Here is a 16,234-nt window from a genome sequence, read left to right as displayed (position 1 = left end):
CTCTTGTTCGTCTTTGGGTGTTTATAAGAAAAGAATATGTAATTCATCATATGAAAGGACAAGAGCTCACTAAGCTTCCTCTCCTGTCCCGCCAGGAGACAATTTGTACTCACAGGTGTCCTTCTAAGTGAGGAAGCCAAGAATGCTTGTGAACATTTCTATTGTGACATCTTAAGTGGGCTAATCTTTAGTCTCGGTGGCTGCCAGAGACAAGTGGGAGGAGAACAGTATCGATAGCCTTTGAATTACGTTGTTTGTGGTCTTCATATCATGTGGAGGTTAAGAAAGTGGGCCACTCACATGGGCAGTTGACTTAGCTCTGTGGGCCTCGGTTTTCTCATTTGTCATGTGGGGATAATAACGATCCCGATTACACAGGGTTTTGGTGAGCATTACAGAGAGGAAACCTGTAAACTGCGTAGCATACACAGTGACCGACACATCAAACGTGTTCAGGAAATGTTAGCTTTTGCTAGTAATTGTTTTCATTAATCCCTTTGGCTTCTGTGCACCTTTGGGGCAGAGGCTCTGTTAAGTTCAGATCCGAGATAGTAAGGAAGATACTGAGGTAAAGTGGAGGGGTCCCTTGGACCCGGTAATAACCTCTTTGCGAACCCAAGCCCCCCTCACTCTTACCTGGCACAGAGGTGCCAAATGCCACAAAAACGACAGCGGTGACGGAATCCTTGAGGCCAATGGTGCAGCCGAAGTGGGAGGCCAGGTCCCCGATTATGGCCGTGAGCATGCCAATGATGAGAATGGACACAACGAAGCAGGCCCAGCCATGGCAGTACTCTGTGGGGGGCACGCAGGCAAACAGCACCTTCCAGAAGACCGTCAGAAAGTGCATGACGTAGTCAAAGCAGGACGGCAGCCTCTCCTCCCCTGACTCGTCCTCCTCCTCGTCCCCTGCTGCAGACCAGATAAAACAGGCCCCGGGGAAGGGCAGCGAGGTCAGATCCCCATTCAGCAAAAAGTCAAGTCAACCCACGTGGCAAGCATTATTAGCTGGCAGGAGACTCCAGCCCTCTCCTGGGCAGTGGCGTGGGCCACGGCCTGGGCGCCAGACGACACTGGGGAAAGGGGAACCGAGTGGGGGTGCCCCATTGGTTAATGTGAATGCAGGGCACCCAGGAGGGTGGGAGGGAGAGGACAGGGGAATAGGGAGAGAAGGGCAAAAGAGAGAGCCTGGGGGTGGGGGGGGAACTCGGGAAGGACAAGGCGACGAAGCAGAGAGGAGGGTAGATCAGGCTGCGTCCGGTTGCCTGGGCGAAGAAAAGCGAAATCAGCCGTGTGTCCACTCTTCACTGGACGTGGGCGGAGCGCCTCCCTAATGTTCCTGACATGCCTGCGGCAATAAGCTCGCGGTTCTGGTGGCTATCCGTCCCTGGGGGGTCGGCTGTCCTTCCAGATCATGTGGGCATACCAGAGACCTAGCGCCATCCTCCCGATAGCCCGTGGGACAGAGCAGGGCTGGGTCCCATTGTCCTTGCCAGGAAATGGGGGCCAAGTTGCCCGCTCAGCAGTCCGGGAGGAGAGGGCATGCTGAGGCCCGCTGGTACCTTGTCCAGGGCCACCTCTGTTATGTTTGACACAATCAGGGGAAGCTAGGGTTTTAAAGAGCAGGAGTTAGGGCGCTTGAGTTCCGGGTGCAGCTTTGCCAGGAAGAGGATCGGTAAGCTGAGGAAAATCACCCCTTATTTCTAAGCCTCAGTTCCCTCGCTTGAGAAAGGAGGGGGTTCGTCTATAGGGTCGCCTATATTCTGTTTATTGTCCCCTTAGGGGCAAAGTAAGGTCATCAGAGGGGGACCTGGGGGGATCTGAGGCAGGCGACGTGAGACGTGGGGCAGCAGCTGCCGCGGCCACCCTCTCTTCCCGGCGGTACTTCTGCCCTGGCTCCCGGGCCTCAGGCATGGGACCCTGTGGTTGCTATGACAGCAAAGCCTCATGAAAGCGGACAAGGCCAGCAGAGCTGGGCAGTACGGGGAGGGCTCCGCGGTACCAAGAGGCACTATGGGTGGTGGTGGAGAGACCTCGTCTGGGGCGCTGGCTGTGCTCTGGGCCGCCACTGAGGGAACCTGTCAGTGAATGGCCAAGGAGAGGTCTGGAATCACCCAGGGCGGAGGTTTGTCAGTGTCAATGCAGAGATTTTACAAACTCTGGACCCCCATGTCTAATCAGAATAGTCCCCCAGTTTACAGAAAAGGAGGCCCAAAAAAGTGAGAGGAAAGAATGATGGAAACCAGAATTTAATGAGTTCCTGTTTGGTACCAGACTCTACCATTCTTTGCTGAGAAAGGTCGAAATGGTTCCCTTTTTGAATGAGTAAATTGAGGTGGAGGGGGGGTAACTTGTCCCAGGTCACACGGGTTGGGGCCAGGATTTGAAATCAGTGATAGCCATGCTCTTCTAGCTACCCCATGATTCTTTTCCAAAGTGACCTGGTAAAACAGGCCAAGAGCAAGGACTAGCGCTGGGACGCAGGGGCCTGCCCAGAAATTGGTAGCTGCTGATGGGGCTGTGTTCTCCCTTCTCTGGCGTTGCCTGCTTCTCTCAGCAAGGCCGGTGCCCATCTTGAGACCCTCTTACCTGCACTGACAGTGATGGCCTCCATGAACTGGTCCCTCCAGGAATGGGTCCCCACAACCATGGCCAGGTTTGTCTTCTTGATCAGTTTGTCCACCGTATTCTGTCAGGGAGATAAAAACTTGGAATCATGAGGTTAGAACGCTCAGAACTGTTGAGGAGTCTGGTGTTTCAAGGGAATGAAAGATGTCTTGCATTCCAGGTGTATCCACATGGGTCCTGGGAGTAATGGCCTTGGATGATATCTTCTGGGTCAGTCTTTCCATTTCCCTTTTCTTTGGTTGTGATGGTGGATATTGGATACTTAGAGCAATAAAATAGAGCATAACGGTAATGATGCCAATAAACCTTGCCCTGGAGTAGTAAATTTTAGAATCTTTGTTTTTAAAATACAGTTAAACAATAGTGATAATACATCGAGGGGCTTTATAGCCCATTTATTCCATTTGTTATGTTTCCTCCCAATATTCCTAGGATCTAAATGGCCAGCACTATTCCTTCCATGTTACAAATGGGGAAATTGACACTGGGTGGGTAAGTGATTTGTTCAGTTTCAGCTTCACTATTCAGTGGTGAAACTGTAACAAAACTTCTACCTCCCACCACATTACTCTATTTTTCAATTAGATCACATTTATGGCCTGACCTTGAATTCAAAGGACTCTTCAATGATGACCTCTAGTTTGGGGTGTTCGCCCAGTACTGGCTTTCCCATTTCTGCTATCCTCTTGGCCTCCTCTTCCTCCACAGTCAGCTTCCTGTCTGTCACCTCTGCAACAAAACAAAATCAGACTAGCTTTAGCACATTCACCACTCCCTAGGAGTCTAAAGCTCAGAGTATTAGGCATGGGCAGCGGGCACAAAGCAAACTTCTCTCGAGACTAGGGACTTCAGGTATTTTTTAGTGCCTCTTTCTATAACGTGCTAAACGTTTTATGACCATCAGACCCTGAGAGGGTCCCCTGAGGGCCTGGAATAAGCATTTCTATTTCCATTTTGTAACTGGGTGAGCAACCTGACCCAAAGACCTTCCAAGAAATAGCACCTATTGAAGTCCCCAAGTCATCTGGTGAGATACTGGAGAGTTGGGAACAAAAGCGTTTAACAACTTTGAATTGTTGAGCCGGACTGTTCAACTACTTGATATAAAAGTTCTTGGAGATCAGAACCACGTTAATCCAAAGGATATGTCTACTGGTTCCCCCCACCCCCGTTAACATCTGTTTCCAACACCGTTCGGATGTGCCCTCTATAGAGGAGAAGGGAGGAATATCTACACTCCATACAAGTGAATGTTATCCCCACAGTGAGAAACTTGCAAGATTTCCTGATTTTCCAATGAAAGATCCCCAGGATTTCTGTAGGAACCAGGCACATTTCTTCTGGAACAGAAATACTCGTTCAATCAAAACCAAAAGGAAGCTCTTCCTTTACTTTTTTTTGAGGCATTCCCTGTGTCCCTCAGCATCTTGACTCATTTACTAGAGGTCCCTTCTCAGGTTGAATGGTGGGAAAATTTTTCCACTTCAACTGGTGAGTCCATTTTAAGACCACTTCACCATGAAGACATGTTTTCTGGATTAGAGTGAAATAGAGATTGAATCTTTTTATTCCCCTTTGATTAGAAAATTGCTCTTGGCAGCCTGTTTCTTTCAGAGATCATTTAAACATCTTTCCTTCCAAGTCCACATTCTTACATGCAATTAATTCTTTTATTCAGTTCCTTAATTGCTTTCATTCCACATAATGAATCTCCTATGGGAATCCTTTAGTCCTTGGATAATCTCAAGGACAAAGTGGGTCAGAGGCCAAGGAGGTCTTCTTTTCTCTCTAACTTGGGAATCGGTGAAGCGTAGTGACGGGTGAGACTCGAGCTCTTGAAGTTGCAAGGAAAAGAATTCACTGGAAAGACGATAAGCCAAGAGTGTAAGTTACCAGAGAGGCTGTTTTATATAAGGATTTTCTTAGTTGTCCTGAATGAAGATGGGAAGAAAGTATGCGGAGGATTCCTGAGCTGGCTGTTTCACTCAGTGCTTCTCGCACCAAACACAGAAGGCAATCCCAAAATGTTTGGGAGCTGTCCGTGGTGCTGTCCTCCTGCTAGTGTTGGTGACAGCTTTCAGAAGCAATTATTTCTCAAGGATCAAAGTCCTGTCTATTTCTAAGTAAGCAGACACCCTTTAGCAGCCTAACTTTATTCAAGCCATTGATTCTGAGTCTTTTATTAGTCAATTATGAAGGTAAATCTGGGTACACCTAGGGTTCTGGCTAGGAAGTCAGTGATCCTGAAGCCAGACTGCAAGCCACTCTGAGAAATAGCCTTTAGAAAAATACTTATAGATTCTTTAAAAGCAAGGGTACCTTTTTCCTCTACTTGTAGGTTTTGGCACCATATCATAATGGCTATCCTAGCAGTGACAGTATTATTCTACTCCTCCCTCCCCGATGCCCCCATGTCATACTTTACATGTGCCACAAGAACTTTATTCCAATATAATGAGCTCTCCAGTGACATATAAATGTACCTGTCTAACCCCTTGTCCAGCCATCAGTCTGGCACTATATCCATCTGGCAGGATATTGATCTACCTACTGACCTGTCCACCCCTGTGGTGACAGTCAGTTTTTCCATTTAGCTTTTTGCAAAAATCTCTTTGACAAATACCAGTCCTCTATCTTTGGATCTCCCACAGCCCCACAGAGGTACTCCATATATATCGGTTAAGTGATTGATTCACATGCCTTTAAATCAACTCTGATTTAGTGTCTTGGTTTGGTAGGAATTCCTGCCTTTTTCTATCTTTGTAATGATCATTCTTTTACATTCAAATTAATTTCCTGAGAGAGTGAAAAGTCTCAAATCTAAAAGTCCATAATGATTGTGATAGCTTGTTTATGTAACTCCTCAGGATTTCAAGCGAAGAGAATAAATGATAGGTGATCTTGATATTTGGACTGACTGAAGAAACTCTCAGATCTCAGAAAAGGGGGGAGGCGTGCAGAGAGAGAGAAAGAGAGAGAATATGAATAGGATGAAAGATTGAGCAAATATTGGAAGAACAAAGAGCTTGCCAGGCCAGACAAGAATAGATTGCTGGGACTGCTTTACAGGTATCCTCAGAAAGAAATGGGGTAGCGCCGCTAGTGCGCTCAATCCCAGGTCCCTGAACTTGGTGGTGTAGCTCAGAATGAACATATTTACTCTCTGTCTTTCACCACCAGGCATTGTTAATCATGTTTGCCTGTCTGCCCAGGAAAAGGCAAACAAGAATTTGAGATTTCCAGTGAATTTAAAATCTACCCATGGGCCCCTAGATTAAAAGTTTACAGACTGAAAGATCTAGAAAATGATACCTTCTTTTCCTATTTCAGCTTCTATTGGTATTTTTGCAAATGTGTTAAAAGTACAAGAAAGCCCAAATTAAATCACAACCTCTGTTGTGTGTATATATGCGTGTGGTTGGTGGTGGGGGTGGGTAGAAGCAAGAGTTGGAAGCCCAAATACCTCCTCAGGCAAGAAGGTAAGTGAACTAGAGAAGGAATTCCCAATGCTATGGCATTAATACCCTGGGGGAATAGTGGAATATATGGGGTCAGAGGTAGTTCTTGTCTTGTTGGTACAAAGAGGAAGCAAATGGCCAAGGAAGCTGGAGTCCCTTTTTTTCAGAAAGAAAAAAATGTAGGGTTTACCTATTTTTATTGTTGTTGTTTAAAGGCTCCAAGGAGGTCAATGTCCTTTATATACTGCCCCTTCTCAAAACCAGGGTTCAGCCTATATGTAATTTTGAATACCAGTGAATCCTGTAAGATGTTTTGCCTCTCGAATGCTCCTAAAATTTGTTATATGTTCAAAGAGCTGATGAATTTAAAGTGTTATTTTAACTTATATTGAGACATCTTGTATAGCTCACTCTGCCTGCACTGAGAGTTATAGTATTGCTGATATGCTGGAAATGCTTTCCTATCTGCTCACAAAGTTGGATGTTGTTTATGACTTCATTCCACTGATGCAAGCATACTCTCAAAGAAGGTGTACATCCTAAACAGAACCTAGATTCTGCATGAGAATATGTCCAAAATAAATTCTCCAAAATTTCTATTTCCAGCCAGATAATTGTCCCCACCACCCATAATATCCTAATTCTTTTTCGTGTTCATGACACATGTGACTTCAATGACAAATGAACAAAAGTTCTAGCAATTTAGGTCTCCGCTGTAATGAGATGGAAGATCTCCAGGATCAGTAAAATTTGAGATTTTTCAAAAGTTGCTTTTCATGTTCTCACAGCAGCTCCTCATTATTTTCCCCTGGTTCCTTCAAGATCAAAGTATTTTCTTTCAAATCCCATCATGATCCCATTAGGAGATTCAGCCCAGACTCTCATCCTTTCTTGCCCTACAACATGAGATGACAGATGAATTAAGACTCAGGAGAAGTCTATGACCCACTGTTTGTCTGGTAAGTTTCAACTCTCTTCCTGGTCCCAGAGAGGACCAGCTCTGCCTTTACCCACATCTGCTGACAGAAGTGGTGCTCAAAGAATTGTCTACTTCCTCACAATTACTTCAAGTGGGGAAATAAACCTCTCAGTCCTTAGAAGAACTTGTCAGGTTAGCTCGAGCCCGCAGTTCCTACTAAATCAAAGGACATTGGTCTTAAACTAAATAATGGCACTGGCGAGAAGTAGAAAAGAGGGGGCAAGACACCTCTTACCTGGAGACAACAGGAGCGCTGTTTGCAAATGGGTACCAGACAAGGGGAAGAAAGAAAAGGAAAGAGCATTAAGGTCCCATCTTGAAAGTATCCCCAGGCTTTGTGGTTGCAGCAGGATAAGGAAGGCAGTGAGCTTAGTGGGTGAGAGCTTTGCAGCCACATGCAAAAGGCAGCATTTAGGGCATGCACAGCACCAGCAAGAGGCATAAGCCACTGGAGGGACTGCTGAGCACCAGAGCCCTGCAGCCTGACTTTCCCCGCACCTTTCCTATAGCTCTGGGGGCGAGGGGAAAAGGAATGAGGATGGGGAATCCATGTGAGCGGAGCAGACACAGAGTTGGTCAGTCGTGATCTTCTAAGAAATCAGGTTATCATATCCATTCTGTAAAGGAATGAGGATCCAGTTACCATGAAAACTGTAGAGTGTAGCTGGCTTATCAGTGGGGCATATGACCCTGGGGCTTGAATAGGAGTTCAGGGTCCTGAGCAGTGGCCTACAAGAGTGGAATAGTGCTCAGTCCTGTGTCTTCTATCCCTAACCTTATAACCAGATCGTGCTTAGCTTCCCAGTGCCCATAACACTTCCATGGCCACAAATAGCTTCCTAGCTACCACGTTGGCCAGAACTTTGAGTTCTGCAAAATGTTTTCTTTGAATGGTTTATCTTTTTATAGATACAGCCTGGTGGTTAGGGTAATACCATTTTGTATTAACCTGTGCCTAGCAAAGTCACCACAACTAGTAGGGGTTCAGCTGAGGTTTGTTTTTTGCCACGTATTTTGGCAATTGTATTTTTTTAGATCCTGTGGGGCTGCATCTCTGGATGGTGGTGTTTTTGTTCCAGACAGGACAGGCTAACTAGGGTCCAGGTATTCTGGACCAGAGAAACTGTCATACAGAAAGCTATTTGTAGGGGGCACCTGGGTGGCTCAGTTGGTTAAGCGACTGCCTTCGGCTCAGGTCATGATCCTGGAGTCCCTGGATCGAGTCCCGCATCGGGCTCCCTGCTCGGTGGGGAGTCTGCTTCTCCCTCTGACCCTCCCCCCTCTCATGCTCTCTTAAATAAATAAATAAAATCTTAAAAAAAAAAAAAGCAAGCTATTTGTAGATGGAAGATGACAAATAATAAGGCCCCTACACGGACTGGGAAGCTGAGTTAGACGTACCTAACGCAGGGCATTCCTAGGTCCCGAATTTGGACTTACGCTAAAAAATTCTTGTGACATACCACATTTTCCTCTCAATGGTGTCTCAGTACAGCCCCACACTCCCTGGCTCTTGTCAAATAAAAGTCTGGGAACATCCCACCACATCCTCCTGATACAGCTGGTGACTGACGGTGCCGAGGAAGGAGCGGGGGTGGTGTCTGTGAATTGTTTCTTCTAAAAATCTCTAGGAATGCAACTCGGGCCAGTGATCCACCATCTCACAGTCACAACCACTGAAGACACGTGGACTGAGAATTTTTATGGTATATAAGCAGAGCAAACAGCAGTCAACTTTTTCTGGTTTCTCCCATATGGAATTCCAAGGGGTAATTGAGTGAACCTCCTTGCTACACTGAGATGGATAGGTAGACAGACAGATAGCAAGAGAGCTTGTTCATTCTGCTCCTTCTATGGATCTGTACGGAAGCAGAACCCTTCCTGGCCCTCAAGCTCCAGGGGAAACCAGAAACCCGAACACATCAGTGACCCCAGGTAGACCCACAAGGGGTAGCTCTTCCAAAAAGGTCCCTGCTGCCCTGGTTTTCACTCAGAAGTCCCTCCCAACCCAGGATCATCTCTATCACAATGAGAGGGCTTGCAGTCAGCTGGAATGGTACCATTGTCTACATGAATTTGAGACTTTCCACTTAGCAGTTATAGATGGGTCAGCGAGATCCAGATAGGCCAATTCTGAGTGACATAATACCTCCAGGGTGTTTTTCCTGCTGCTGATGATGAGAAAATCTGCAGCTGAACTTTCCCCTGTATTGATCCCCAGGGTCAGGTGAGCATCATTTATCCTTGCTCAGACACCCCAGGGACATACAGGAAATAGCATAGCTCTGTGAGTAACTGGAAGCATCTGGGCAGCTTGTCAGGGTGAGCCCATTGATGTGGTTAAGAGGGGGCACAGACAGGCCCCACGACTGGGGGAGAGTGCTTGCCTTTCCACATGAGGCTCCAAGTGTCCAGCCCCAACAGCCTTGACCATGCTGCTCGGCGTTGCCCTCCAATGTCTACTTCTGGACTAGAGCACTTACTCTACACCAGAGCAACCATGTTTCCTATTCATCCTCCCTTTTCCCTCCTCTAGCTTATCCAGAGCATTTAATCTCACCTCTAAAGTCTGTTTTGTTTGCCAAGAATAGAATCTGCTATTTCAAATACAGTCCTTTTTTTTTTTTTTTTTTGTAACGCAAATGTCATTTTGACCATGCAAAGTCTATGCTGTTCTGAATGCCTAAGACTCTCCCATGCAGCAGTAATCATGAAAAGACAGCTTCTCACTCTGAGAACAGCAGGGAATTCTGAAAATCAGGATGGGTTTTCATTTGATTCTGAGTCTAGACAATCAAGTTGTATGACCTTTCACCTTATGGTCTAATGCCAAAATATGGGAAGATGTGAAGAAACTGAAAATAGACAATAGACCAGGAGGTCAGGAAATGCACATATTTCCTATTGGCACCTTCCATCTTGGCATCTTGGTCACTGGGAAGACCTGGAGGATCCTTGCCTTCTCACCTACTCACTCCCTAGGACTAGGCTCCACTAGGACTTTGCTGACATCTCCTTGAACGGAGTTCAGGGCAAAAAAAAAAAAGGTGGGGGGGGAGTAGCCAAAGGCATTTGCATTTGGCCAAGTCTCTTGAAGAGTGCAAGGTGTATCCTAGGTCACTCCCTGTCCTGCTGTTGATCAGGGTTTATTGGGGAGGCAGAAAAAAAAGGGGAGGCTTCTTTACTGGTGGAATAAAGTCATGGATGGACTTTTAACCCATTCTTTTTGTCTGGAGCCACTGCCTTCTTTACAGCTACCCTGAATGATCTTTTGTGCTGCTTTCATTTGCACCTACATAGCAGAGACTATGGAAATTGATAAAGCTAGTTTACAATGGCTTTAGGTGTCTGCTGCATCCACTCAATCATGAAGAGGAGGAGTAAATGCACAAGGGGGGTGGGAATGAGGTAGGGCAGGTGTTGAGACAACTTCTGAGAATATTCTCAGTGGTTTGGCAGAAACACAATCTAAACAATGGAACTAGAGATTTTTTTCCCCCACACTCTGGCAGTCAGGCTCATGGCGACATCCTATCAGGTGGCAAGGAGAGGATGAGTAATGGAAGATGGAGAGGGCTTTTGCCTCTAGAACACTAGGCATGTCCAGACCTGGGTGGACACAGAACTGGTCAGATCTGCAGAGAGAGTCCCCAGAAGACAGTGAGAACTGATCAGTCATACCTGTGATAAGACTTTAGGAGGATAGTTGCTGAATCTCTTAGATCTGTCCTTGAATGAAAGGCTTTATGCTGTTCTTTGTCATGTGAATGTGAAGTAGTTGCAGAATAATCACCCTTTTTTGACAAACAAGTGGGTCTCACTGTTCCATTCTCCACGAGGCTCCCAGAAGCATATCTCTCCTGAAGGGGAGTGTGAATGTCCTTCTCTTGATATTTCCCAAGAGCACCTTTTCCATTACCACATATATTCCTCCAACACTTTCGAAGTAGTGGTTTCCAATCATTTTTCTTCAAGGGAAGAAATCTTTCCTTATATCTTCCTTGGTTGCAACATAATCAGTCCCTTAGGAATGGAACCCTAGCACGTATCCCAAGATGCGTGTCTTGAGGAAGGGAGGAGATGAGGCCACTCCCCTGGTATGGGATGAGGGTTATCTTGGGATCTGGGCGATATGTCTATTTGCAGATGCCAAGCAAAGGCAGGCTTCTGTGAACTGTGTTGTTTCTCAGGGATCAACACCAACTACACCATTTAGAGGCCCTTCTCCTATCAGAAAACCCATAAGTCAATACTCTGGGCCCGCCCAATGTCAGTCCTTTTCCAGGGCCCTCTGGCTGGGGAGATACCCATATCTGGAATTATTTCCTTCTCTTTGCAGACTCCCAATTTTCTGCTTTAGGGATTGCATTGTCCTAAAGCAACCTGAATAAAGTTCCCTCCTTTGGTCTTGGAATAAAGGTAGAATGAGATGGGCTGGATGTCAAGGGGAGGAAGAATAGTTCAGGACTCCAGATCATATGACTACCTCAGACACCAGCTCTGTCTCAGAGAGGTCTCAGAAGCTGTGGCCTCTGACACTTGGTATACCTTTTCATACTATGGTCTCCCCAACTGTGAAATAGTCAGATAAAACACTTACCTCCATGAAGGGCAGAGGGACCTATGAACCACTCTGCAAGTGAATAACCTGCCAAGCACTCAAGGAAGGTTGGGGAATGCAGCACAAAACTGTCAAAGCGTCATTGCAACATGGGCCCCAGCCTCCACCCCAGACCCTTCCCCCATTCAATCCAGGCTCGAGGGTGAGGGGTGGGAGGGCAAGAAGGTAGGGAAGGGGTACAGACATGCATGGCATCACATTCCTTTCTTTTTCTTCTCCTCCCCACCCACCAAGGAGTTTCCATGTATGTGTGGGGTCTGCGGGGGAGAGTGCAGGGGACAGTGGTGATCAGATCATTGGAGCACAAGGTGGAAGGAAGTAATTCAGTAGGGTAATGAGGAGTTGAGGCTGCAGCGCTGTCCAGAAGGTGAGAAAGGAGGATTGGGGAATCAGCTAAGGCTAAGAAGGCAGAGATGACACCGAAACAGGGTGAGAGCGAGAATACAGGAGGGAAAAGAATAAAAAAGTCCATTGGTCAAAAAGAGGAAAAAGGAAAAGGGAAGAAAATGGGGGGAGAAAAAACAGAGTTGCTTTTTGTTGCTGTTGCTTTTCAGTTTAAATTTTTCTCTTTCTTTTTGTTGTTGTTGTTTTATTTTGTTCTGTTTTTTAAAGAATCTCACACCTGATATTCCACGTTCCATCCATTTCGGTTCACCAAGGACAATGAAGAAATTCTCTTGCCTTTCGTATTCCTCCTCATCTACTATTTTAACCCTTATGGTTTTCCTGTAGGGACAACAAGAGAGAGAGTGTGTCGACTGGGTCGGTAGATTGGTTGGTCATTTGGAGCACAGCCTTTAAAATCATTCCCCATTACTCCTGGCGCATGCAGCCCGGTCCCGCCATGGTGGCATTTGACAGGACTATGGTGGATTGTATTTTTCTCATATTAAAAAATGGTCTCAGCTTTTCTTGTCTCCTTGGTCGTAGTTTCCTTATGGGTGTGAAGGAAAGGGAGCCAGGAGGCAAGGAAAAGTGGGCAAAGGAAGGGTTCCAGGAGGACAGGAGGGAAAGGGGAAGGACAAGGGGTGCTGGTGGGGAGGAGTCAGTTTAGATCCTGCCGATGGTTAGTAGGAAGTGAGTTGGGCAGCACATTCCATTGGGTGTCACATGGTAACTGGCATTTCTTCGGGAAGCAGGTAAACTACCGGCCCATTGGGAATGATCCAGGGCCCTTCTCCAACAGGAAATATGCCAATAGTACCTAGCTAGGGGCTCGTTTCCCTTCCTGTGTCTACACTCACTTCTTATGTGAGCCTCATAAAGAAAACTTTAAAAGTAAAGTATTTATCAGGAAGGGAAACGAGAGAGAGAGAGAGAAAGGAAGGGAGAATTCTAACATCTTTGTCATTTTTGATCTCAGGGCTTTGGCGTTGGGAACTAAAATAAGTATGTATTAACCACAATATGATACAGGACTCCTTTAATATTTACAGCGGATGTACTCCTAGGAATATGTAAAGAAAATGATATGTCATCAAATTCTAAATCACCTCTGTACTTCTATCATATAGGGCTGATATGTCCCAAGGCTGGCTTCCTTAAATGCTGATTATCTGGGGCCTGGGGAAAATGGTGAAGGAGGTCTTTGTTCGTTTCTGGGCGTGTCAACAAAGCACAGTATTTTAAAAACAAATCATCCAGGGAAGCAAAGTTTCCTTGAAAATCACTCCCCTCCAGAGACTGGCATGAGGCTGGCTCAGGCCAATTGTCATTGGAGAAGTTGCTGTGGGGGCCTGGATCATCCCCCTCTTGGTCCTTCATGGAACCATGGTGGGGTTGGCAGGTCCCAGTAGTGAGCCATGATTTTTGTTTTCTGCTAGCTTTGTCTTTGGCCTGGGACCTAAATGCTCTCTAAAGGGCAAAGCGGTGCTAACAAACAATAACCTAAAATGTCTAATCAGAGCCTCTGATGTTCCTCTTCTATTCCGAAGACACGCTCAGCTTTGCTATCTGCAAAGTGGCAGACTGACCTGAGGTGGTTTGGTGGACACAAGATTTGCTGTGCATTTGTGTTTTGTGTGTGTGTTTCACAAGTACACTTTTGGTTACCCTTTCTTGGCACCATTTTTGGACACCTTTACATACTTTGCTCAGGAGGAAAAAGACAAAGCTAAATGACTGTCAGGAAGAATTTTCTAGGGGCGCCTGGGTGGCTCAGTTGGTTAAGCAGCTGCTTTCGGCTCAGGTCATGATCCCAGAGTCCTGGGATAGAGCCCCATGTAGGGCTCCTTGCTCAGCAGAGAGCCTGCTTCTCCCCTGCCTGCCGTTCCCCCTGCTTGTGCTTGCTGTCTGTCTGTCTCTCTCTATCTCAGTCTGGTTCTCTCTGTGTCAAATAAATAAATAAAATCTTTAAAAAAAAAAAAAAAAAGAAGAAGAAGAATTTTCTAGGAACTTCTCTCTAGGCCCTAGATATGGGAACCTGGGGCTACCCAGGAGCTGTGAGCCTGGTAGTTTTTCTCCTGCAGGGACTCTGCTGTGGGTTAGGAATGGGTGCCCTGTGACCAAGGGCCTGGCTGGAGGGACCTGATTGATGGCCCTGCCAGGGAAGGAACGTTGCCCCCGAATACTAGCGGCTCCCCTCGACATAGTGGTCTGTCCAGAAGAGAATGTTCTGACTTGCCTATCGGAAGTCTGGGGTGTGTGGGTCATTTAAGTTGAAGGCAAAGGCTCCATCTGCTCTGAGAAATCCTGTGGTCTCGTGGGAAAGCCTCCACTCAACTCAGAAGCCCTTCTCCCACCATTCTAACCCTCTGCCACCACACCTAGATGTTCTTTGCAGGGAAAACAGTCCAGCAGGTAGGTCTGTGACCTAGACCTCAAACTCAAACCTGTACTTTCAGCTCAATCAAGGTCAGAAGAGAAACACACCTTGATAGCAGGAATATGGCAGAAAAGAGGGCTCCTCAGGCCTGCTCTGGGGAATGGGATGAACCATAAATAGAACCCAAATCCAAATACATTGATTGCCAATGTCTGGGGACTCTAAGCTTAGCCCTGAGAATACCTGCCCCATGGGAGTCTGTACTGAGCACCTAAGCCAGTTTCCCAGTGCCGCCCTCCTGCCTGGCACTGTGCTGTGTGATCTTTTTCTTTCCTGTATATGAAGCCGTCCAGGAGAAGCAGAGAACCCATATACGATACTCTGGGCTCTGGCTGACTCTCTCTCTCTCTCTCTCTCTCTCTCTCTCTCTCCCCTACCCTGTGTTTTTCCCATATCCATTTCTCCATCCCACAGAAATTAGCATTGACTCTTGAACATCCCTCTTATGGATACCATGTGACAGGCTGGCAGGTGTTAGGGCAGAGCTGGGATCAGAGAGAGGAGAGGGAGAGGTGGAAAGAAAGGAAATGAGAGAACAAGAAAGAAAACAAGGGGACGTGGACTAGAGTGGCAGAAGAAAGGGGAAGAGAAGACAAAACAGAACCAGAAGAAGAGAGGAGAGAAGAATGTTAACATTATTGGGTAGGACAGGGTACTACACCTTTCTGAAAACTCATATCCACCATGCGGGGGCCCACCATCTCAATGAAGTAATTCTTGTTTTTCTCATACGCCTCATCATCAATTACCTTGATGTGAATTGCTTTGCTGTGGATGGAAAAATAAGTATCATAAGCAAGGAGCAGATTGGGGTGGGGGGCAAGCCAGCCAGGAGAAGGAACAGGAAGAGAAGGAAACAGTGAAAAGATCCAGAAAGGTCAAAGTGTGCCCCCATGGGGGGCACCAAGGGGAAGGGCTGCCCCAGGCCCCCATCTAGGCTTCCTGGGCTCCTCTTAGGCTTCATGTGGCTTCATGGCATGGTCAGACTTGAAAGCTGGAAAGTCAATGGTTCTGGGTTCTAATCTTGGGTATGCTATGTGACCTCGGACAAATAATGTAACTGATACACAAACAGGTTAAATAATGCTTACACCATCCCAGGGCGGTTGTGAGAGCAATGAAATAATATACATATAATGGCTCAGTCATTTAGGTCCTCTGTAATGTTTGCTTCCTTATCCTTCTTGCTTTTGCGACAGGGAGAATTTTTTTTTTTAGTTTTTTTGACTTTTGAAATCAGCTGGTGTTGGTCTGAAAGGCTTATGTTTCCTTTCTATAAAGGACATGGATGGAGGGGCCTGTTGGCTTGTGGGAATCTTGCCTGGACATAGAAGGACTTTTCCCTTTCTCTGTGGCAGCGACTACCACGGGGAAGCCAGGAGGGCCACGCGGTTCAAGTCACACATTCTGGTAACTCACGAAGGGCTTCAGAAGCTACAAGCTACCTCCAAATAAGCCCTGCAGCCACAGGGGTGCACGGAGGGGATCACATGAATTCTAGGGCACTCCGAGTCCCAGTTACCTTACAAATCCTACAATGACCTTGGGACTAGCACAATTACACTATTTCTATGTTAAAAGGTGCTTTGTTAAACAATGAAAAATATAAACCAATTTTAGTAGTACTGATTTCCATTTTTCTTTCCTTCCTTCCTTCCTTCCTTTTTCTTTCTTTCTTTCTTTCTTTCTTTCTTTCTTTCTTTCTTTCTTTCTTTCTTTCTTTC

The 16,234-nt window shown here is 46.3% G+C and overlaps 1 protein-coding gene across 5 annotated transcripts in view; it reads right to left on the bottom strand.

Moving 5' to 3' along the window:
• The window catches only part of SLC8A3 (solute carrier family 8 member A3), a 117,117-nt gene that overhangs the window by 2,184 nt on the left and 98,699 nt on the right, over positions 1-16,234 (bottom strand). Inside the window, exons 2-6 of one of the 5 annotated variants that reach the window (XM_021679535.1) lie at positions 15,172-15,278; positions 7,301-7,318; positions 3,233-3,357; positions 2,590-2,689; positions 637-912 (exon numbers count right to left, since the gene is read on the bottom strand). In XM_021679535.1, coding sequence (XP_021535210.1) covers positions 637-912; positions 2,590-2,689; positions 3,233-3,357; positions 7,301-7,318; positions 15,172-15,278 — 626 coding nt within the window. Of the gene's footprint in view, positions 1-636; positions 913-2,589; positions 2,690-3,232; positions 3,358-7,300; positions 7,319-12,308; positions 12,413-15,171; positions 15,279-16,234 lie in introns of all 5 variants that reach the window. The other 4 variants (XM_021679536.1, XM_021679533.1, XM_021679534.1 and 1 more) reach the window with 4 other exon arrangements.

Source organism: Neomonachus schauinslandi, chromosome 9, assembly GCF_002201575.2.
Source record: "Neomonachus schauinslandi chromosome 9, ASM220157v2, whole genome shotgun sequence".
Taxonomy (NCBI): Eukaryota; Metazoa; Chordata; class Mammalia; order Carnivora; family Phocidae; genus Neomonachus; species Neomonachus schauinslandi.
Note: the sequence above shows the minus strand (reverse complement) of the source record. Positions and strands in the feature narration are given on the sequence as shown.